We start from the raw sequence: 25,520 nt of genomic DNA on the forward strand, positions 1-25,520 counted from the left end.
AGTCAGAGGTCTACTCAGTAAGAATACAGATAAACCATGGGATACCCATACAAGAGTGCTACTTTGCAATAAGAAGGAATAAGCTATCAGTACCTGAATGACATAGATGAATCTCAGAAATGCTATGCGGAGTGAAGCAACCTCATTCAGAAGAGAATGCACTGCCTGACTCCATTATGTGAAGTTTTAAAACTGGCTGTTCTGATCTGTTGAGGAAATGGCTATGTAGGCCTTCCCTCTTGGCAGAGTCTTTGAATACATTTTGCTTCCTCTTGCCACTTTATTTTATTGCCTCTTGAAGTTAGGAGATGAATTTATGTGTGAAAATAGGGGTGCACTGGTAACTAACAACCAGCCCTCTGGGGAGGAAAAATGTATGTGCATATTTAGTGAAAGGATATACAGAACACAATTTATAAAACATACAATAATCTTTATTGTAAATTCCATACAACCAATTAGTTCTCACAGAATGTAGTTCTTGGTTTCTGTCAAAGTTACAACTGACAGAGTTCTGATATAAAAGCTGATTGGTATTTAATGTATATTAATTAGCAAAACAAAAATGAAACAAAACTACATTAGAACTTATTAATGATGTGAACAGCTAATGTGGTGAATCAGATAGTAGTTCTCAAGTACTGAAGTATTCAATTTTATGTGCTATTCACAACAGCTACACACACGACATGCTTTTAAGACTAGATATTACACCTTGATTCATCCACCTTGATTTTCATAGTATCTGTAGATTTTCATGGTATAAATAACTCCACTCTGGTCAATTCTGAGCTACAAATGTACCATTACTAGCAGGAAAGAGATGTTGCAGGAACACCATATTATAAAGTATTTCTACCATACTGGTAAGAATTAAGGCATATAACCTCAAAAACATGACAGTAAAATTCAGTAACTAGAAAAGTGGGAATTTTATAGAGTATTACATATATATATTTGTACTAAAGATTGATCCCAAGGATGCTTAACCACTGAGACACATTCCCAGCCCTTTTTATTTATTTTGAGACAGGATCTCACCAAGTTGCTTAGGGACTTGCTAAGTTGCTGAGGCTGGCTTTGAACTCATGATCCTCCTGCCTCAGCCTCCCAAGCTGCTTGGATTACAGGTGTGTGCCACCACACCTGGCTGTAATTTTTAACAATGGTTGTGTTTATCACCGGCTCCCTAAATCTCTGGAAAGGTAACGGTCAGATCTTGAGTCCTTCAAGCCAGCTGTAGTACATTACGACTAGAATACCAGGTCCTGGCACTTTTTCTTAAAGATCCTGTGATTGGAGGCCCTCGTGCTCCATGCGAACGCAACTCCCCCAACACAGGATTAACTCCCTGGCTTTTTATGGAATCTCATTTTGCATTCAGATTTAAAAATAAAGATACCCAGGTGTTCAATAAATGTGTGCATTAGTAAATGACTAAACCATTATTGCTCCAAATTCTTATCAGGTAACAGCTAAGAAAAAGAGCAGCTATCACAAGGAGCAAGAAGTTCATCAAGAGAATGAAAGTAGGTGCTTTCCACTTTGGAAACTACCCTATTGACATTTAACTGCAAACCCCAAACAGGAAATGAAATGGCTTTTGTGGTGGAGGGGGAAGCAACAAAGTAATTGGGGGGCGGGGGGTTTGCTGAGGTTAAGGATAGGTGTTCAGAAGAAAATGAGACAACAGGACAAAAAATGCACACATCTTACCTCAGAAACTTTAGGAGATCACAGTTGACTCTGTAGACTCCATTAGGAAAAAGAGGGGGAAAATATCAGGAACACCATATTTATCTATGTATTCTGTATTTGAGATACATAAAAACATTGATCCCACCCTCTTCGGTGCTGTACATGAAAATGTCATATATGCTAATTCCGAAAGCAGGGTGACATTGCAGGAAATGTGCCAGTCAACCCTCTGGAGGGGGCCAAGCTTCCTCCAAGACTGCGCTCCAGGCTCCCACGCCCACTCTGTGTTGTCCAAAGTGCAACCGACCCTTTGGTGTCTATCAATCCCCCCACCAGCAACCAACTCTCATAGTGAGGAGCACCTCTGCCCTGCTACTAGACTACATGCCACAGCTGTTTCTAAACTTAAACTGAAAATTTGTAAAAGCAAACTTAACAAATTTTAACGTGGGCCCAATCCAGTGCAAATACTAAAACCGATCCATCAATTGGTTGTCTGTCCTCACTGACTCAGAGAGAACAGTTTAAAAATTCAGCAGGAATACAACCCTTTTTTTCTATCAACCAAACGTTTATCTGGAGTTCAGTGATAACCTTGTCAGGCTATGCCAAAAGAAGGGGGGACAGAACTGCAAATTTTGGGTAATCACTGAATTTAATCATCCCGATCAACACTCAAAAGTGGGTATAAGATTAACAAGGATTTTTTTTTTTTTTCCTAAAAGCACAATTTGCAAAGGAAAAAAAGGAGGAGGGGAAGTGGGGTTACTTTGTGGAGAAAAGTCTGTGGCAAATGGCACCCCAGTAAACCCTTCCTTAATTCACAATGCTTATTAGAGAACAGGGCTGACAGGAAGCCTTCTGAACCACCTCACTTAACCCAACATTTCCAAATGTATTTGATCAAGGAGCCTATTTCTCCCACGTAACATCAATTAATATCCACAGAAAAGCATTGGGCATTATCTGTTTAAGCAACTGCCCTGATATGATCAGCTAGCATGGGTACCTGTGAGGAAGAGAAGGGGACTGTCTCGCAGAAGTGCTTCGCCCCACTAATGGCCAAGGCTGACTCTTGTTTATATCAAGCACCTCCTCCCTCTCCTTCCCCACCCCCCAAGAAAGACCTCCTCAGATACAGTGGACCATGATTCAGTTGGCATTACAGAACACACCAGCAGTCCTTGCTGGAATCTCTAAACAAACTCTGAAATCTTTTTTTAAAAAAGCCACATATATGTATATGTCTTCCCTAGGCTGAGTCAGAAACTTACATCGGGGTTCCTGCTATGCTCAGGGGAAAGATTAACTTAGAGTACATTAAATTATAAATGGTTTTATAAAAAACATCAAGGGAGGTAGACACCAAACACCACTCTCAGTTAGAAATATTTATTATCCCCTCCCCCCATGTACAGATTACTTCTCAGAAACATGAAGATATTATCCATGTCCTCATCAATTACAGTATGTAGAAAATAAACAACTCACATCCTGTCAACAATATATTTTCTATCTTTTTAAAACAATAGCCGTTTTATTTTTTTCATGTTAGTTTAAGAATAGTTTCAAGTTTTATTTTTTGGATCAAATCAATACAGTCTTTGTTTACAGGTAACAATTTTCTGACAGAGCCCCTCCCCCCAACCCCTAAAAAAATTCTATATCCTAAGTGATAAACTCTTCTTGTACATTCAGCAAACTTTATATTGGAAAAGAAAAAGAATAATTGAGATAGGTATTTACTCTCGTGCACAGTAATAAAACTAGCTGAGCTTCTACACCTTGCTTTGCGATGTTTGCAAAAAATAAATCACCTCTTATCAAGTTACAATGGTAATTTCTTGAAATGTAGATATGAAAGCTATACACTTAATCCACTGAAATTTCCTTCTAATTTTTTAATCTGTAATTAAACTATTACCATAAGGACAAGCTTCATCCCAAGATGTTTCCCCTGTGCCTCAGCCATTCCTCTCTAAATCCTGGAGTCCTCTCTCAGATCACGTAGACATACATGAAAAGCAGAGGGGGAAAAAATGTTTTAGCTTGCTGACATAATGCCCTTAAGTTTGCTGACATAATGCCCACATTTTAACTTTAAAATGTAAAATCAGAGTTAAAGCATCACTTACATTGTACAGTACATTATTAATCAACAGTGTCCCACAGACTCAGAAGTTCCCTACACTGGTTGTCTTCTTTGCATTTAGCAAGTTTGTAACATGACTCAATCAAACAATGTGCTTATAATAGGCTGCTGGTTTAATTTTAAAATTAGAAGTTTTATACTGGGCTATTTTCAAATATAGAAAGGCTATGAGTGGTATATGAACTCTTAATTTTGTTTCCCATTACCTACAGGAGGAATTTATTCAAATAAAATTTTACAAGACAAAATGAGAATCTATATGCCTATATGTGGATGCATACATGTATATATTAAACCTAACTAAAGTTTTACAAGCAATAATAACATAGTTCTGGTTACACATTCCTAAAGACTTAATGGTCTTAAAGATACATGTGATAAAGAGGCTTATGCAAAAGGCAAAAATTAAGAACGTGATCTTTGAGGTTTTCAATATTACTTCAAAAAGCTGTTTCTAACCCTCGTAGAAGAAAACTATGCAACTGTTTATCTTAGGAAAAAAAATATAAAAAGATAATGCTATCATGTAAAGAATTCACAAAAACTCTAACTGTATATTCCATAACAGTCATACCTACTTAAGGTAGATCACAATTGTGGTTTGTATTGTGTTACAGACCTCACCATCACCTTTCCTCTTTTATAATGAGAGGTTTTATCTTTTTTTAAAATTACTTAACAAGTGCCACAGAAATTCAAATCCCAGTAGCAACAAGTTAAACAATATTACAAAATAAGGCATTCTGTTCGCATGTCAGGGAAGTAACAGGCTTAGTGCAGGAAAGCAAGCTCTAACATTTTACAATTTTATATAATCCAAACATTATAAAGAAGGCAATCTCTACCAAAAGTCCAATTAATTTCTATTTTTCAGGGAAACAGAAAAACATACATTAAATTCTCAAACTTTGGCTATTTCTCCCACTGCCATACACAGAGAGAGGCTGATCTTATCTATTTAATAAAGCCATTAGACATGTGGACGAAAGTCTTTGACTATACCATTTTTAAGCCTGTAGGTCACACGATAAATGATTTCAAATTATAGATTAAATCTAATTGACAAAATCCCTGTAGTGTTATTTAGGAGGAAAAAACAAAAACAAAAAAGTGAACTCAGGACACACACACACGTGTGCAAACACACAAAAGCACACGTGCCAACACAGTAAACAGTTTCCTTAATTAGTTCTCCAGAAAGAATCAAAATTCTTTATCATCAAGCTGCAGCATGTATACGAGGGGCAGCAATGCAACCTTAGAGCACAAGGTAAGAATCTGAATGAACTTTTAAAGAACTAGTACCTTGAACCAAAGATTTTACCCAAGATGAACTCTAAAATACACATTTTTTAAAATTTGGATTTGACTGCCTGTTGCACTTTTACATTAAGTGTCGCTTAAACAAAAATAGAGGCATAAATTCAATATTCTACTGTCTAAACATTTTAAAGCAATGGTTATGTTATCATCAACAAGTAAAATGCACCTAAATTGGGTCTTTTGACACCTCTTAAGTTTATTGTATGATAAAGTTCTTCACAGTTTAAAATATTGTGAAGAAATATATTTATGTATAACTATTCACATACATACTATGTACACATACTATGTATTTGATGTATCCATAAATTCTGAGTGTATGTATCAGTAGGATACCCACACATATGCAGGAACCCTGAATAGACTGGTGTTAAGTGTGAAATGTTTTCCCAGAAATGCTCAGAAATAAGAAAAGAATATTATTATGAATAACTGTAATAACAAACATTTTACCTTATTTACATAGTGCCTATCCCCCAAGAGGTAAATATGCTTTATAAACATCTCTTAGTATCTCTGTGAGGTGGGGCATTGGGGACACTATCAATTCTCATTTTCCACAACCAAGTACCTGCCCAAGATCATATATTTTAACAGTGGCAGAGTAAATAAATTACAGACATTAAGCTCTCCCAACTCCCAAAGTCTTTGATAACCAGATCTAACAGTCTTGTGGTGATACCAAGATTTCCAACATTCAACACCACTTCTATCACAAAGAATTAATTTCTACATCCTCCTGTACTTGTGATTGTGCGTTATATGTATATCACAGGGAGATCAAAATGGTTTTTGGTTTTGGCAGATGAAAAAGTCTAACATTCAGTGTGATTATAATTCAGTGTAACTTCTCCAGTTTAAGTGCGACACAGCTGATTGGTCTATTGGGGAGATGCGGTCAATGTCTAATCAGGGCTGAAGAGTTCTTGATCCAAACAGCTACTGTATGATTACAGAAAGAGCCTACAATCTTGTATTGTCTTAAAGGTCTTTTCTATCTCCACATATGGTATACACATATAAATAAGCATTTTAGCACAAAATGTACAGTTAGCATCAGTTCATGTTCAAATAAACAAAGGCCTTAAGGATGAACTTTAAAGGCCAAGAGCTCCTCAGAGTGCATGTTGTTTAAAGATCGAAGATCTGGCAACTTTAGAAGTAGTTTTGTAAAAATAGAGGCCTCATTTGGATGGTTTTTCATTATTAAGGTCCTTAGTGCACGAATGAGGGTTTCCTGCAAAGCCTCCACAGAGTTGACGTTTTCTATTCCAGATCGATCTAACAGGAAGTAAGAAATACAGAAATATAAAGGAGAGGATAAATTATTAACAATAAATAAAAATGCAATTCTTGCTCATCAATCTTACTAATGAATTTAAACAAAGTCTTTATACTTCAGAACAAAGGCAAAAGATAATTGACAAAATTTTAAAAATCTCAATGGCAAGTTTTCTAACTTTATTAAAATATACACATATCACACAATATATTTGATAAATCAAAATTCTTCAGTGCTTTGGAATTTTTGTTCACATAAAACAAGAGGTTTTGATCTGTTAAATCAGACACCATCTGCCAATGTCAATGGCTTCCAAGTGCCAAGATAAAATGAATAATGTGATATAGAAATACATTTTTATTATACACATGGTAGGCATGGAGCCTCTAAAATAACCTCCAAATTCCCCTCACCCTGGTAGTCACACCCCATGTAATACCTTCCTCTTTCATGGACTTGACTAGATAAATCATATCTAATGAATAAAATTTGGCAGAGGATGTCTCATCTAAGTTTAAGTTACAAAAACTTGTGACTTCCATCTTAGGTACTTCTCTCTCCCACTGAGAAAAGTCAGTTACCACATCATGAACTGCCTTATGAAGAGGCCCCCAAGGTAAAGAACTGAGAGCAGTCTCCAGTCAATAGGCCACAAGGAAACAAGAGGCTCAGCACAACTTTCAAAGTGGTGAATCCTGACAATGATCACGTATCTCTGAAAGTCCCCTTGCTTTCATATGAGGTCAGAGCCCTGTCCACAGCTTGACTACAACCTCCTAAGAAACCCTGAGCCAGGGGTATGTCTCTATACCACACCTATATTCCCAATCCTCAAAAAAAGAGAAATAATAAACATTTGCACTTTTTTTTTTTCCTTTTTTGGTACCAGGGATTGAACCCCAAGGGTGCTTAACCAGAGTCACATCTCCAGTCCTTTTTATATTTTATTTAAGAGACATGGTCTCACTAAAATTGCTTAGGGTCTCACTAAGGCTAGCTTACTTGTGATCCTCCTGCCTCAGCCTCCTGAGCTGCTGGGATTATAGGTGTGTGCCATTTGCATTTTTAAGGCACTAAGTTTTGGGATAATTTATTATGCAGTGATAGATAACTACTATGCCATGCAACTTTATTATAGTAGTTACATTACCCTACACTCACTTTCATTTAGCAGACTATGTTTATAAGGCTTGCCATACAAAATGCTAATTAGTGATTTAGCATAAACCAGCAATAAAGTATCTTAAAATTAGCCAAATCATATGTAGTTTGCCCACAGTCTTTTTTCACCAGCACGAGTTATTTCCTCTCTTTACAAACAGAGGCAGTAGTGTACAGGAAATATGCAATGGTCCCTAATACAAGGCAGTTGTAATTAACAAGAAAAAAAAAATTCTTTTCTAAAAAAAGCAAACTTCTCTAGTCATTCATGCCTTTTCATTTTTCACAAGAATGTCTTGCATTAAAACTGGCAGTTGAAAAAGGCCATTTGCAAGCATTCAGAACAAGGACTAAAATTTAATAGCAAAGGGGGGGAGTGTGGTACAGAAAATGCAAGGTAAAAATGATGAAAAGGGCTTATCTTTTTTCATAAGACGACAGGGGAGGAGGGTACACTGGGAACGGAACCCAGGGCCTTGCCCACGCTCGGCAGGGTTTCTATCGGGCTACGATACCAGCCCTTTTTATTTTGAGACAGGGTTTCACCAAGTTACCCAAACTGGCCTTGAACTTGCAATCCTGCCTCAGCCACCCAAGTAACTGAGATTAGAGGATGCACCACCATGCCTGGCTGAATTTATCCTATAAGAAAATCTGAAATTATAACCATGTCAACTCTTATGCAAAAAGAAACAAACTGAATACTAACTATTGATCTGAGGAGTCAAAACTTTTCAGATAAAACTATTGAACAAAAGACCTCTTTCTCTTGGCATCTTTTAGCCAACCGTAATGTTATCTTTGCAAAAATTATTAAAGATTTCCATAATGCTTCCCAGAGTCTTTCTTGCCTTTGATATTCAATTAACTGTTTTTTTAAAAAAAATTTCTGTAACTTATTAAATCATTTACCAAACTGAATATATATGCTGGCTACTTTTCTAGGTGCTTGGGAATCAGCAGTGAACAAAACAAACCAAAATTCTTTCCTTTAAGGAGCTCATATTTTAGCAGAAGAATATAATTGTCTGTAATTGTAATTACCAATACCAAAAAGAGAATGACAGCGATCCCCTCAAATAACCCAAATGAACAAAGACAGAAACCAATGCTAAGTAGGGAAGGCTATTTGAGTGGGAACTCGGATCGTGAGTAATTGGTCCTTCAGTGAACACTTGGTGTTTGGATGACCTATGCTTGTCTACACAGCTCAGAACTCAGGGCAATGGACACTTATACCTAAAATGCAAATCAAATTATGCTTTACAGAAGCCTCTATTTCTTTCTTTTCTTTTGATACCAGGAATTGAACCCAGGGATGCTTAACCACTGAGCTATGTTCCTGGCCCTGTTTTATATTTTGTTTTGAGACAGGGTCTCACTGAGTTGCTTAGGGTCTCGACAAGTTGTGAGGCTGGCTCTGAACTCCAGATCCTCCTGCCTCAGCCTCCCAAGCGGCTGGGATTACAGGTGAGTGCCAGTGTTCCCGGCTCAGAAGCCTCAATTTCTAAAACCATGTTCTTTATGATTTTGAGGCCAAAGGACCCAATTATAAATCTTGCTGGACCATGAACAACAGACTGCGCAGACTGTAACACTGAATGCACAGACTAAAGTGAAAACTCCTAAACAGTGCACTGAATTAAGTAACATGTTCACATCTGTCCCCTGCTTCTTCATCCCACTCCCCAAAGCCTGTATACCTCATAACCTCCTCCAGGATGTATCTATAAAGACAACTGAAATCTCTACCTAGAGCAGTCTTGGCCAAACACCAACATGCTAATCCCTAACCTTCAAGTGGAAATGACTGCTGTCACTTCACACAACCTGAAAAAAACTTACCTTCCAGGTGTAACTCCCCTTCAGTAGCATCAGGATCCTTCCATTCTCACAGACAAGGGTCATGTTGAGATCCCCCTCTCCCTTAGCAGCTACAGTACAAGGGGAAGGCTCTGAAGCCAGGCACTGGAAGCTCATACACCTGCTCAGCCAATTATTAAAAATGTGACCTTGGGTAAATCATTTAACCCTTTATTGTTCAAATCCCTTGCTTGTATGACTAAGCATAACATGTCCTGCTCACAGGAGAAGTCCATTATGGGGACAAAATTATACAACGAGATCTAGAAATTAGCCAGCATTTCTTCTAATAACCCCCAATTTTTTTAAATAAATGAAAAAAAAATCAAAAACCCATAAGATAACTATAGATTCTAAGGAAAACAAAAAGCTAAAGAGGAAGCAAACTATAATGAAGAGAATATAAACAATCCATTTGTTACTTGACACACAGAACACTCCCCATTCAGGCTTCAGCCTATTTGGGCTTTTTTTTTTTTTTTTTTTAAATGTTTTTATTAGAGCATTACAGCTATACCTAACAGTGGGGTTCATTTCTGACATACTCATACATGTGTTATACCCTGACTATCATTTCAACCCAACTAGTGTGAACACTATGAGCACCATTTACATAATCATTTATTCCTACAAATACGATTTTTAACATTTCAACTTTGAAGTTGATCAATGAAGCATGGAAAACAATCAGTTCCAGAACAGGATGTAAATGTTCCTGATCAGGATGATTCCTGATTACACACACAGAAGCCATAGTGTAGCAAGAGGCCAAGATATGGCAGAAGGAAGATACTCTGTGTAATGGAGAAACTCTACCTAGACTATCTAAGAAAGACAATTAGAAGTGAAGGAACAGAAAATGTTAATGTACTTAAATTACAAATAAGCAACTGAAAAAAATAGTTGTATCTGCTAAATAAGAGTTAGAAGCAGTATATTCAGTGTTGGTTGGTCAACCGTCAGAAAATTACAAAGAAAGATTGTTAGAAATTTAGTCCTCTGAAGAATGAAGTTGAGATTAGAGAAAAGAAGTAAAGACTTTTCAATTTATGCTCTTCTAAATTTCTTAATTTCATTTTCCCATTTTAAAAATAGGTGATTTTTAAGTAGTAAAAATTTAAATATGGGGCTGGGGATGTAGCTCAGTTCATAGAGTGCTTGCCTTGCAAACACAAGGCCTTGGGTTCAATCCCCAGCATGGAAAAAAAAAAAAAATTTAAATATGATGTGAAAAGTGCATTTGGGTATGCTTGTATATCTTCAAATACAGACATAACAAAAAGGAGGAGGCATTGCATTCTTTTATAATCAGTCTTTCTGCCTGATAGTTCAAATATTTATATATATTTTATATTTCAAAAATAGGTGAATGGAGAGATGAAGGGATAGGTAAATGGATAAAGACTCAAATTTACAAGATCTTTTTTGGTAATGATGCTGTCATCTTTATTTTCATAGTAATATTTTCTAATTTTTCAAATAACCCATATTAATCATAGGATGGGGGAAAAGGCCTTTTTGAAAGATTAAAACAAAATATAAACATGTGCCTAGTGGAAAACATCAGTGAAGGAAGTAACCTGGCTCCAGCACAGCATTCCCTTCACTTCCCTATCTACTGCAGGACCTGGTCCCTTCTACTACCTCGCCCCGACCTGTTCCAGAGCACTCATTCTGCCGCCTCACTTCTATTGCTTCTGCATCCTCTCAGGCTGACTTGCCAGCCTAGCGACTGCCCTATCTACCCACAATAAAAAGGCAGAACTAAGGTTAAGCTCTGCTGTGTTCATGCCCGATCACTCCCCTACTGAAGAAGTAACAGACTTTGCATTGCCAGCTTCATTTTCAGCTAGCAGCCCACCAGCACGAACTCCTCTAACTCTCAAGCCCTCTGTTCCCCCATCTGACAGACACCCCAAGGTTCTGGCCACCTGCCCCTTCTTGTGCATTTGAGCCTTTCCATCTTGTCCACACTGGGAAAATTTAATAACACAACCTTCAAATTCCAGCTCCACTTCCATCTTCCCCACAAAGCCTTCTCTGATCATTTCACCTTCCTTTCTCTAACTCCTGCCCACTAGTCAGAACTATACAGTTTAGTACCACAAAGTCTTCTGTGTTAGTTGTGTCTCTCCAAACGGAACACAGACACTTTGGGAGTAAGCTTGTGTCTTAATGCTTTTTGTCTCCCCTGAGCACCTACCCACATAGAGTATATTCATCAGATAAAAAATTTAAGTAGTATTGATTATCACTGGTTTCACAAAAACTAATCTGATGTCAACTCAAATCAATACTAATTACTAATCAAGAGACTGCAAAAACAGTACAAGACGCACTACAAAGTTAATAAGAAAACAGGCATCCCTTATTGACTTTCATACTATTCCATGTCATAAAAGTATTTTTATTAATCCAGGTAGAGCTGATCAGAAAAAGCGGCCAAATTGTACTTCCAAATGGCATAAGTCTTTATTTATCCTAACGATATAAAGGCCTTTGAGTTACACAGGGTTCTCTAAGATTTATTATAGCTTAGCCATCTAATCGGAGGCCACAATTTATAACCCTCAGTACCTAGCACCTAAGATCCTTTACAGAGTAGGAAACAAATGGGAAATTTAAGAGTCAGATCAAAACACTGTAAAATTTCCAAAATATGTTTTAAAATAAAGTTAAGTGATAACTAAAAATGCCTGGCACTTATATAGATACCCCCCGGGAAAATCAGTGTCTCAACTTCCAATTTGTTTTTGGGACAACCTGTGTCTTAATGGCTACTGTCTGAATTGAACTGAAAAATTTTGGTCGGAAACAACTGCAATATAAGTTCAAGATGGCAGGGAAATTCAGAAACATTATCAATGACTCACATAAGTAAGTATTAAATATAAGAACTCAAAAACCTTAATCACTCATTCAAACAGTGTCTGACACCACAATAAGTTCACATAGTGAATTCCCTTCCTTTAATAGGATGAGGAAACCAAGACCCAAAGGATAAAATTACTTACCAAGTCACTCAGAAAATTCAGCAAAGCTGGGCCAAAACCACAACTTAATCATGTTTCTTTGCTCTTGATACCTTTAACATTTTCAGGTAACCCACATTATAATTAAAACTCAAGATTCATATTTGAACCACCTACCTGAAGATACGTAATGTTCCAAAAAATAAATTCATGAAATAAAGATTTAGACTCACAAAAGTTATTAACACTAAAGACTATAAGTGGTCAAATTTAAACATTATTTGATTACTATAGCATCTTAACTTGTACTGTCATTAAAAAACTAATTACACAAAAATAACAGATTCATGTAATATAACACTTTCCTTAAGGTCTTATTTCTTCGATGTAGCTTGCTAGGACCTAGTTAATTGCTACCTTCTCCCTGCCGTGGTCATTATGTTCTAGATGTGTCACAATTTAGAACCAGCTTGCTTACCTGCAGACACTAGGACAACTGCGGTAAACAAACTCATCTCTTCATCACTAAGCTGCAGGGCATTTAGCTTCTCACTAAATTCAAACATGGAGTTTAGCAGATCCCCTGCTCCCATTGAGTGTAAATCATCCACACTATACTTCTTTCCACTTAAGAAGGTGACAGTACGCTCCTTTGCATCAAATAATGATGCAAACCGTACCATTAAAACCTGGAAAAAGAAAAAGACTTAAATGTATTTGGAGATGTTCAATAGTAATATTAAGAAATAACTCAGTATTCAAGTCAGTTAAGAAACATCCTACATATAAAAAAAAAGGAAGATGTAAAGAAAAAGGTTTATTTTTACCTAGAACCACTTTCTTAACATAATTTCTCTACCAAAGCAATAAATATTCCAAGGGGAACATCAAGAGAAATTCCAGCAAAGACAAAATACTTGAGTCCTATGATACTCTGAAACTCTATTAATACAGATTTTGAAATGCAAATATAAAATTAAAGCAGGCAATAACACCAAGAAGTTTTAAAACGGGGCCTGACCGAAAGCATTAAATAAACTCTAGACTACCAAATACATCACTTGGTCTTTGTGCCCAAAGTAAAAAGAGTAATATTTTCAGTGCAGCAACTCCTGAAAACATCAAAACACCAAATACAGACAAGGCAAACACAGCAGATGCACTCTAATTGGGCTAGTTCAAGAAACCATAAACCAAAGAGACCACAGACAAGACAACTATCACAATAAAAAAGTATTCTAAATGCCAAGTTATGATTGCCATTCAAACCAAATCAGTGAACAATCACATTACTTACCTACAGCATTCCCTCCGTTATACTAACTGGTGACATCTATGTCATACATTTCTCTCATAATCAAAGGAACACTGAACAAACATCTTCCTTTTGCAATGCTCCCAAGCAAGGACTTGTTTTACCCAAGACAGTTCAAAAGGGAGTGAACCTCCGATGAAAATGTGGTTACCTTAGAATACAGCAATACCAAGACAAATCACAAGGTGGAAAGAATACAAGTCCTGGAATCTGGGATTTGTGTTCTAAACCTGGATGTGTTATGAATTTACTGGTAATCCAAGAAAAGGCTCCTGGCCTCTCTGGGCTGTAATTACCCCTTCAAACCAAGTGAACTAAACTGAACTTGATCACTGACTTCCCTTCTGGCTTTAAACCTTAAACTTAACCTTCTCCCTCAAACTGAAAAGCCTAGCCTTTAAGCGCTACTTTTTAATTACTCCATAGCTGTTTTATTTATGAAAATGTCTTTTCTGTTCTAGTCCAGGTGCTCCAGAAAACAGAGCCTGGGGCAAAAGCTCCTATGGACTGTGGACTGGCACATATGAAAACAGGAATGACGAAAAAGGAAATGAGACAGAGAAGAAGAACAAGCAAATATTAAAGTATGGGTTACTGAGCAGACCACCACTGAACAGAAAAAGCAACTGATAGTTTCATCTTGTGGGAACATCCCAGGTTCCCTTATCCTGTTGATCCAAGGTTCAAAGATCTGGCCAGCAGACGTCACTTCCCACCACCCGCCAAAGGCGTCTCACACCTCAGCAAGCAATAGGGAAGCCCTGGAGCAGACAGAAGTGAAAGGTACCAGCTCACCAGGTCCAACCCAGGTGACAAGCAAAGGCTGCCTCAAGCCCAGGCTGAATGCAGAAGAAACTGGAATAGAAAAATTAGCCAAGGATCCTAAAGCAAGGTGATGTCCAAAGGATCTGAAGTTGCACATAGAGACGTCTGATAAATTCCCAAGATATTCTACATGTTCCTAAAAGACAAAAACCAAATTCTATTCTCCCTCTGATTCTGATTAAACATAGCGAACACCAGGCTAGACTATCAGTAGGTGTCTTAACACTGCAGAAACTACCAAGTCCACCCCTAAAAACAATACTAGAACTTGGGATTTTATATGCTGGGGATACAGAGCCCCTAAGTCACAACTAACTCTGGATATGCCTAGTCTCTTACCTAACCCTGAGACGGTTATTCTTTGGTTGCTAGTTTCAGACTATGAACTATAAATACTTAAGAGAAAAGAACGAAAACACCAAAGAAAATGGGACACTACATGTCCTATATCAATATTTGGGATAAATAAGACCTACCTCAAAAGTTCCAGCTTTTAAAAGGTTGACCTGGTCATGCTGAGAGAGATCTCTAAATCCCGGAATACGTTTTGCAAATTCCACCACTTCTTTCACTGCTGGAGTGAAGCTCATGGAAAATTCTTCCCAGATTTCATGCCCTGATTTATGTGGATCCACATATGGAGACTTACTCATTGGACAAACCTAGTATACACAAAACAGAAAAACTCTTAAATTGTAAGAGGTGGCAAAGAAATTTCAAGAGTAGTATCTCAATCATCAGAAACCCTATGATGAAAACACCCCCAAACACAAGTAAAAATCTACTGATAAATACTCCATTTGCTGCTCACACCTTAACATAGGAAGCCTCGGGGCAATAAATAGATAAAACTGTATATCATAAATTTACAGTAATAATAATTTCTAGTCAATGAAAGGTGTGCAAGCATTTAAAAATTAGAGGTATAATAAAGTCCATAACCTTCACATAAGAAAAAGAGTCTCATGGCAACCCAATATAATAATAATTAATTTACTATAAAAAGAGGTGGCCTAAAGCAAAAATGCTATCTGTAATCTATTTCAAAAACTGACTGCACAGGTTTAAGAGTTTATTTTGTTAACACTGCTGCCACATTATGCTGCTCTATAGTACTTCAGGTTTTTCGAAACAAATTTATGTATATTTGTTTGATTCTCAACTCTGTTAGTTATGACCAATTATAATTATCTTTTTTTTCCAGTGCTGAGGATGAAACTCAGGGCCTCGTGTATGCCAGGCAAGTACTCTATACCAAAGATATACTCTGGCCCATAATTATTTCTTAGATGAAGAAATGAGACTCTGAAAGGTTTAGTGACTTTTCCATATACAGTTAGCAGTCACAGGCTTACAACCCAGAACTGTATTTAGTTAATATCTTAAAACTCACTTATTTCTAAATAAGCAGAATTACAATGTTGTGATTTCCAAGAGGAAGAGAGTAAGGTGTTTCACTTTTTAGAAAAGGTCACTGACTTTTTATTTCATAAACAATTGTGTGATCACTGACTTCCACTGCTCAATTAAGAATGACTACAGATACAAGGTGCACTTTCTAAATGCAGACTAAGGCAGGGAAAAACAGGAAGCCAGGAAGTCAGGAGAACACTATAATAAAACATGAACTGTATATTCTATCAGTAACCAGACTTTAAATTTTCATTAAATCAATGTGAGTTCCTGGAATGGGATGATTCTAAAACCATGGAGACAATCATGAAATCAGAACCTGAATGTTTAGGAATGTTTCCTTCTTTAAGGAAATCAAATGGCTTAACAAAATATAAGTCTATCTTTCACACAGATCCTAGAATCAAATACTTATAAAGGACAAAAAACTGAGAGTCAACTATTTTGAAAAATGAAAAAAAGAAGACTTTAATTACCTGGTGGTAGAAAAATACCAAGCACTATCAAAGGACCTCATGGTTTAAACTGGAAATAGTGCAGTACTTTTGTTTTTGACGACATTTTGGCAGAATATAAACACTGTATTTTCATGTAGAATGTTGTATTTGATGAAAAAATTTGAATGATATGAATACATTAACATCTCACAGAATGAAAGCTGAGAAAATCCTTAGATTAGCCTGTTAAATTAAAATGTTCCTAACTTCTCAAACAATAAATCATCTATATTCTATATTCAAAGACCTTTTTGGATAATAATGGTGGTACATGCCTGTCATCCCAGCTGAGGAGGCTGAGACAGGAGAACTGTTTGAGCCCAGAAGCTCAAGGCCAGCCTAGGCAATAAAGCAGGACTCCATCTCAAAAAAATAAAAACAACAAAACCTCTCTCCACCAAAATCAAAGAATTTCTGACTATGATAAGCTAAAAGATAAGTCCTTTGGAGAAAAATCCCAAAACTAATACGGTACTAATTAACCACACTACTTAAGTTTTCAAAGGGATTTCCAAGAATTAAAGGCCCAACTCTGTATGAATGGTATTTTACATGAAATCTTAATCCCAATTACAGTATCAATTAAATCACATGCTTATATCTAGCCTTGTGTGAAATGAGCATTCTACAGATGCTGTTTATTAAATTATTTGACCTAAATACTATACAAAATTGCCTCTAAATTTCTTAGGCTTTCTGACCCACCTCCCAGGTTGGTACATCCCCAAATAAAAGAAAACCTTCAAAGCTTTCCTTGATACAAGGTGAGCAAAAAATTGATTGCACTATACCAGATGCATCCTCCCTCCAGTGTTGCACAGGTAACTATTCTTGTTCTCATTCTGAGAAAATCCATCTATTGGAACTCTATCACATACTCTTTGAGTATAAGCATTGGAGAAGTTCATACAATGTCCATTTGCAATACAAATGGCATGCCCATTTGGGTAATGCATTATGTTCCTCCCTTTGTACTGTCCATTGAGATGCTGCTGGCTCTCACTACAAGGAAAATGGTTGTTAAGCCCATTGCCACAATGGTCGTGATTTAAATTATACTGCTCCATGTTCTTGGGAATCCGTTCTCTCTGGGGCTGCATGCTCTCAGCCGAGCTTTCTCGCTGCTCTTGATTATACATAAAGGTATCTTTGTGGGCTCTGGTCACCATGCCAATCACTTCTTCCTTTGCAAAGTCAGAAGAGGGAGGAGGAGAGCTTTTGATGTTTTCTTGCTCCATTTGGGGCTTGGGTCGCAGCTGTTCCTGGGCTGGTAAAGCTGTCTGTTCATGATGTTCTACTAATGTGTCATTCTGCAAGTGACCACTGAACTGGCTGTTCATCATGGTCTTCATCGCACTTTGCATTTCAATGAGCATCCTCTGTTTTTCGCGCTTAGGAATACGACCAAACCGAACAGCTATTGAAGAAAAAGATATTTAACATCTAAATTCTGAGTAAGATCTCTTAGTACAAAAGAATAACAAAAAATTATCTCCGATAGCTAAGGCCTTTAGTCTTACAAGTGAAGAACATCTATAGGTCTCTGGACCAGAGTTTTCTAAACTTGGTGTTCATGCCCCAAAGAAAGTAGGAAATAGGAAAATGTTCTGTTCTCCTTCCAAATCAAAGCTAAGGAGATTTATTTCCTGGGTATTTTATAAATAAAACCTAAGAAAAATATAAAATTAATAAAAACCAGAATTTGAAACAGACCAGCATTACTAACTAGCACCTATTAACAAGGCTGAAGATGCTGTTTTCAGGACCCACGACCCAGGAGGCACAATCACTCCCAGAATGTTTAACTCATCAATGCACACTTGAAAGTTTACTCTCAAAAACCTAACTATTAAATCATCTGTACCCCAAAAGCACATCATTTTCAGCTTCCTAAGAAAGAAAATCACTTTAAAACATATACACATATATTACACATACAATCAAAAGAAATGTAGTTATTGGAAAATACACTTGCTGGGTTGTAATTAAAATCAATGGAATAAATAAAAATTAAATCAGTCATCCTCCATTGTTTTAGAAGCTAGCCTGAGGAAGTATACTGTCCCCAATAATCCTATCTCTGAGGCAAAGGAAAGCTACTTTCTAATCTAATATTCAAGCAAAGATAATAAAAATTCTATATACCTACCTAGTGAGAAAGCCTTGCTAGTCTAATTGTAGACCCTGACAATATCATTATCAAAGACAAACAATTTGGGGGCTGGGGAGATAGCTCAGTCGGTAGAGTGCTTGCCTTGTAAGCACAAGGCCCTGGGTTCGATCCCCAGCACCCAAAAAAAAAAAAAAAAAAAAAAGACAAACAATTTTATCATGTTTCATAGTTTTACTACTTCCCTTACAAATGAATATCGGTTTTCTTCTTTTGGGGCAATCATACCTATTCACTATTTTTTCTTTTTTTTTCCCCCACTGTGGCTTTAGGGACTAAATCCAGGGGTGCTCTACATCCCCAGTCCCTTTGTATTTTATATTTTGAGTCATGGTCTCATTAAGCTGCTGAAGCTAGCCTTGAACTGGTGATACTCCTGCCTCAGTCTCCCAAGTCATTGGTATGAGGCATGCACCACCATTCACTATTTTTATAGCACTAGTCTTACTAGTCTTATAAATACTACAAAATTCCAGGCAATTTAAAAAATAATAATAATAATTACTCAAATCTCTTATTCTAGAAATTCCTCATTGCAATATTCAGTTTCTGTTATCAGGAGGATATTAGACTAACCAAAGGGACTGCCTAAATAGTCCTCTTTAGATGAACAGGACTGCTCAGTAACTCCTAACTATTCCTACTAAAGCCTCTGAAAAGCTCACAAGGCTCTATCATGTTACAGAAAGACATCAAGAAATCATTTTCCCAAGTACAAGAGAAGAGTCAAATCTTCCAATCATGTCAATCATAGATAATACTAAGAATTCTACACTTTTATTTTCAATGGAAATGGATTATGCCAAAATTGAGCAACCACCTCCACTTCAGATCCTAATGTTTCTTTCAATTTTGTATCTCTTTTGCATGTGTTTAGAATCTGTGCACCAAAAGCACATTTTCATCTCAGGCTAAAACACTTTAGAGACAATTCACATTAAAAACAACACGTTCCTCAGTAATCCTAAGAAATGAAGAAGACAAGAGTCAAAAACTCCTATGTCAAGAGCAACCAAATCTTTGTCTTAGAAAAAGTCTTCATATTGTTTAGGGGGTAAAAATTGGTTTTTATAAGAAGTAACAGCAACAAAAAACGAAGTCAGTCAAAAGTTGTTTGAGGGCCAGGGATGTACCTCAGTTGGTAGAGTGCTTGCCTCGCATACACAAGGCCCTGGGTTCAATCCCCAGCACCACCAAAAAAAAAAAAAAAAAAAAAAAAAACTGAGATGACGCTAAAATCTGAATTTAATGAATTCAGTGTCCTACAAGGAATCATAATGTGCTTCCTGAAATCTGCTTCACCCTAAATACAAGAGGGCCATAAGTAACTGGCTTATAGCTCTAGTTCATTCTAAGGAATAAAAGTCCAGCTTCATGCACATTACAAACATTCTTTAAACTAGGAACATACCATCTCTCGACATTCCCACAGACAGACACTTTTTGAAGCGACACTGCTGACATCTGTTCCTATTCATTCTCATTATAGAGCAGTTTTCATTCTTCAGGCACTTCTTGTATTGGATGTTTTGCTGAATACTTCTCCGAAAGAAACCCTGAGAACAAAGGAAGATCAACCCACCCTTTAAAAACATCCAGATGACCTCCTCAAAAGCACTGCTCCCACACCTACCTAGTGTGAGACTAGCTACCTGGGAAATCATTTCAACTTAGGACAAAGGGATATATGATATTGACACAGAGAATTTAATCGGATCCTTACTGGTCTGAAATAGGAAGTGCTATCCACACACTGACCGATTCTTCTTCCCTATGAGGCCCAAAGTCCCCCTTTTCCACACTGTACCCAGTTACCAAGTTCCCACCTACAGTCACATTTGCCATCTCATATTTCTAATTACATACAAATTCTAAAACTTTTGAAATAGAAATGAAAGATTCTTAAAAAGTTGGTGGAGAAATGTGTTTCACAGCTATGATTTCCTCAGCAGAACCCGGAATTATGTTGCTAGAGCTTGGTCTTTCCTGAATCATTACTGGCTGACACAGGCAAGGCCTACTCGTACATGCCAGATGTCCTTGGCCAGTATCAGCAATGAGCGTTGGGCACGCACCCACAGGCCACCTAACCACCCAAGGAAAGAGTTCCCAGCTAGAGGGCTACAAATAGCCTTTACTACACAAAGAATTTAAGTACATGCCCTGAGAGGTCCTCAGAGAACTCTGGCTTAATGGTTCCCCAGAAAACAGAAAATCCAAGCATACAAGTACCAACGTTATTTCTTTCCCTTTTTATTTTCTATTTTTCCCCTGTACAAGGGATTGAATCCAGAGGCACTCTAACACAGCTACATCCCCAGTCCTTCCTATTTTTTATTTTAAGACACGAGACAGGGTCTTACTAAGTTGTCCAGGCTTCCTCAAACTTGCAATCCTCCTGCCTCGGCCTCCCCAGGAGCTGGGATTACAGGCCTGCACCCTGCACCCAGCTAACAAAGTCATTTTAAACTGCATTTTCCCTGTATATTATGATTCACTACACACTTCATAAATCTTCACTCAGTACTTGTAGGATTTCACATTTTTATATTTTATAACTGTGATACTACACACTTGAACATGTAAGAGCTAAGTTTATCACATTTCAAGAGAGTACTGAACAAGTATATGTATTTATCAAGATCACACAGTGAATCTCATTCAGTCTGGGTTTATATTTTCTTGCTATAAAGTGAGAATATCTGCCTCACAACTACTTCACATTTTTGTAAAAAAATATATATATATATTGATTTTTTATATATCAATATATATATTTTATATATATCGTATATATGTATATAAGATTTTTTAAAACAGTAGAAAATACCTATGTCAATAAAAAGTACTAAGTAATCTTGCAAAAAGACTTAGGCATTAAAAGTGACTGAACTCCCAATTCACTCTAAGCCACCCTAGAAAAGATTTCCTCTTTCATCATGTACATTCATTATCTTGTTCATCCACCATATCCTGCCAAACTGGATTCCCGCTTCTGGCCTTAAAAGTCAAAAAACAGCAAGAACCTGTCTTCACCACACTAATTTTTGTAACAGGAAAAAGGACTATGCCAGTTATTAAAGAGACTCAGGGAGAAAAAGCTATTGACTGGCTGACTGATTCCTGGGCATAAACTCAGACAGACTTTCTCATTTTGGAATTATATAACCAACATCCTAACGAGTGATAGCTAGCAAATACTCAATTTGCAAATTAACTGTAGCTTTCCCAAGTGCTCAATATATACTCAAGATTTTACTCATTTGGCACTATTTCTTAAGACATTACATTTTTACAAGTAACTAGGAATCATTATTTTCAGCTCCCAGTACCTGACATGTCAGAATATCAACGTATCCAAGACCTGCTATGTGACACGCCCCACCCCCCTACCCACAACCCGCCAAAGTTCATGTGCTGGAAACTTAATCCCCCTTGCAGAAGTGTCAAGAGGTGGGACCTTTAGGAGGTGATTAGGTCATGAGGGCTGGGCCTTCGTGGATGGATTATGTGGTTATCCTGTGTATGTTATCTCGATGCTCATGCTCACATTTTTGTATACTCTTCCTCCCTCTCTCCCTCTACAGTGCTCCCTTCTACAGTGTTATAATGTAGGAAGAACCTCACCATATGAAATTCCTTGATCTGAGACTTCCCAACATCCAAACCTCTCAGCCAAATAAATTTTATAAATTACCCAGACTGTGCTACTTTATTATAGCAACACAAATAGAACCAAGACCTACTTCAAAGTTCTGTTTAAATGAACTTCAACAGGGCAACAGAAGTGCCTTGCCTGTTTTGCTCCATGCCGCTTCCCAACCTCCCAGAACTGTGCCTGAGACTGTATGGTGCACCTGGCTCACACCATAAATCTGTCTAACTGAGACAGCAAATGTATTTTGGTCAACAGTTTAAAGAAAAAAGAAATGCTTCCACAGCATAAAGAATATTTTTCAAAACAAGTTATGTTTACACACTACTTAAAACGCATAAAACTTAAGAGGAACAGCTGACTTTTCTCTTCCTCCCAGGTATTCAGTGGTGGATATCTGCAAACCTAACCCCAATTTATTTAACCCCAGAATCCATAGTTTAAGGAAACGAAAGCATGCTTTACCTTACAGCCTTCACAAGCATGAACTCCATAGTGGAATCCTGACGCCACATCCCCACAGACTTTACACAGTAGAACCATGCCACTAAACTCTAGAGCACAAACAGAAGGAGGTGAAGAGCTGGAAGAAAGACTTTGTGTTTTCTTTCCAACTGAATATTTTATTTCATTCAACTTGCAAGATACATATCTGCTTTCATAATTTGAAAGAAAAATCTCCACACCAAATTAACAAATGAGGAAATCATAGTTTTCTTCCCTTTTTTTTTTTTTTTTTTTTTTGGTATTGAGGATTGAACCCAGGGGCACTTTACCACTGAGTTACATCCCCAGTCCTTTTTGTTTTTTATTCTGAGACAGTTTTTGTTTTGAGACAGTCCTTTTGGCTTTTATGTTCTGTTTTTTATCTTGCTAAGTTGCTTAGGGCCTCACTAAGTTGCTGAGGCTGGCCTTGAACTTGTGATAATTCTTCCCCAGCCTCCCCAGTCGCTGGCATTATAGGCGTGCACCACCACACCAGGCCATGTTTTTCTTTTAAACACAGCTTATGGAGCTGCCAAAAATACCTCAGAGTGCTGTTTTTTTTTCTTTTTTTTTTTTTTTCCCTTTCTTGATAATCTTAAAAATACACTGAAATTTTTGTAAATTTGTAGTTGCTTTGCAGCAGATATGCAACCAGAACTAAGAAAATAGTGCTCCTGGATAAAAATCAAGATTTTAGGCAGAGAAATCAATCAATAAAAGATGCAAAGTGATGTTTCCACAGGCAACTGTACTCATTCTACTCAACTACAGGAGCAGATGAGTCCACTCCTTCTGACCCTTCCCTCTGTCAGTCCTTGCTACTTTCACACTTTCTCAGGAATCCAGATCCCACTTCTCATTGGTTACCCAAATCCTGCTTTGTTGTCTAGTCCTAAACATTCCCAACTCCAACTTCAACAAGTAAACCGGTTCCCACAATTCTTTTTAATACTCTGTTCAAGAAACAAGATTCAATCCAATAGAAAGGTACCTGTGAGCATGTGGTAAAAGGGAGAATCCTAGAGAAACATGTTCAGGCAGATAATATAACCACACTGACAGCCCCTAGGCTGTGACTTCTAAAATCACTGTTGATTTTTTCCATACTGATCTATGATTACCCAGAAGAGAACGAAAATTATACTCAGAAATATAATGCCCCCCCGCAACAAAAAGTTGATGAAATAAGCCCCACAGGCAACTAATGGCAACAACCTTTAAAATACTGAAGTCACTTACTTGTCACACCACTATGACTCTTTGTCATCCCAGGAGCACTTGATTTGCTTGTTTTCATAGAACAATCTATTCGATCATTCTTCAGGATGCCTTCAATATTGGAGAGATCACCATTCTTGGGATTACCATTGGTATCAGAATTAGAGCTATTTGGAGAAGATGGAACAGAAGAGGAGGAGGACTGGAAGCTATTCTCAGAACCCTCACTGTGACAAGAGGCAGGGCTAGAGGCCGAGCTGGAAGAACTGATATAGGCGATCACGCCTCCTAAAAAACACAGGGAAATCAGACAGTTAGACACAATGTGCATTTTTTTATTTCTGCAAATCTGAACATACTAATTTACCGAATTATTCATAAAGTCATTAACTTTAGAAACCAGTTACTAGTATTAAATGTTTGCTTACATCAAAAGTAAAAAGGAACCTATTCCCTTATTTCCTACTAACCTTCTTGCTTCCGCAAAGGTCAAAGCACATATAACTCCCACTGATTTAAAAACTGAGAAGGTCCTTGTTGGCTCAGAGTTGAGCACACACAGACCCAAATCTAAAGCCTTTCATTTTCAACTCTTTTCCTAAAAGGACTGAAAATCATCCTTGAGTGACTTCATAACTTACAGTAAACAAATTGTTCTGGCTGTAAAAAAATCTGGTTCTGGTCCTCTCCTTGGTTCCTCCATTATCTCCGCATCAAACAGAGTCATAAAACAATGAATTCATCATCTGCCTCCCCCCGCACTTGGCTGAAATATGAGTTGATGGGGAACAGATGTAACCTTTGGAACTCCAGATAAAGTAATTTATCTCACAATGTGGAATTTTTCATAGCTGTTGTTCCCAAACCTTTTCTTTTGATGCCTCTGAATATGTCTGTGACTATTCACTAATCCCTAGTTCCTCTCCTTCTTCCACCCCATTATTCTGCCACTGGACTTGTAGACTCTGAGCAGTTCATAAAGAATCCAGACTCACTGCTTGTTCTTCTTACTCACTATTCACAGTACATGTTAAAGAGGCTTAAAGGAAGAACATGTGCTATGAGAGAACAGTAAGGCTGCTGCTAATGCACTCTTCACGGACCTACTCTCAAAATGCAGTTCACCAATTCACCAATATAAACCCATGACCCTCTAAAAACTGGCCTGAACCTCCCAGGTTAAGAAGCCCTTCAAATTATTCTTAGGGTATAATTTTCAACTTCTCTCAAAAAGATAAAATGTTGTAGGAGCAACTTCAAGGCCTAATATAGTATTTTTCCAAATCCCAGGCTAAATAAGTAATTCTCATCCTCCCTGCCAAAGTCTATCACAGTTCTTATTCTCTCGATCATCAACAAATATTTATTGGCTTTTTCAGTGCACAACATATATAAAGTTTAATTATCTCTTCCACACTGTCCTAAAATCTTACATAAACCTACTGTTTTCCTGTTTCCATCTCTTTCTCAACTAGACCACGAGCACCAGG

General features: G+C 37.3%; 1 protein-coding gene across 1 annotated transcript in view; it reads right to left on the reverse strand.

Moving 5' to 3' along the window:
* Nucleotides 1-3,074: 3,074 nt before the first annotated feature.
* Nr1d2 (nuclear receptor subfamily 1 group D member 2) overlaps nt 3,075-25,520 on the reverse strand; it is a 28,612-nt gene continuing 6,166 nt past the window's right edge. Inside the window, exons 2-8 of the mRNA XM_047531187.1 lie at nt 24,052-24,318; nt 22,792-22,880; nt 20,083-20,227; nt 17,293-17,918; nt 15,068-15,253; nt 12,930-13,140; nt 3,075-6,454 (exon numbers count right to left, since the gene is read on the reverse strand). Of these exons, the coding sequence (XP_047387143.1) occupies nt 6,258-6,454; nt 12,930-13,140; nt 15,068-15,253; nt 17,293-17,918; nt 20,083-20,227; nt 22,792-22,880; nt 24,052-24,318 (1,721 nt within the window). The 3' untranslated portion in view covers nt 3,075-6,257. The remainder of the gene's footprint in view (nt 6,455-12,929; nt 13,141-15,067; nt 15,254-17,292; nt 17,919-20,082; nt 20,228-22,791; nt 22,881-24,051; nt 24,319-25,520) is intronic.

This window comes from Sciurus carolinensis, chromosome 17 (genome assembly GCF_902686445.1).
Source record: "Sciurus carolinensis chromosome 17, mSciCar1.2, whole genome shotgun sequence".
Taxonomy (NCBI): Eukaryota; Metazoa; Chordata; class Mammalia; order Rodentia; family Sciuridae; genus Sciurus; species Sciurus carolinensis.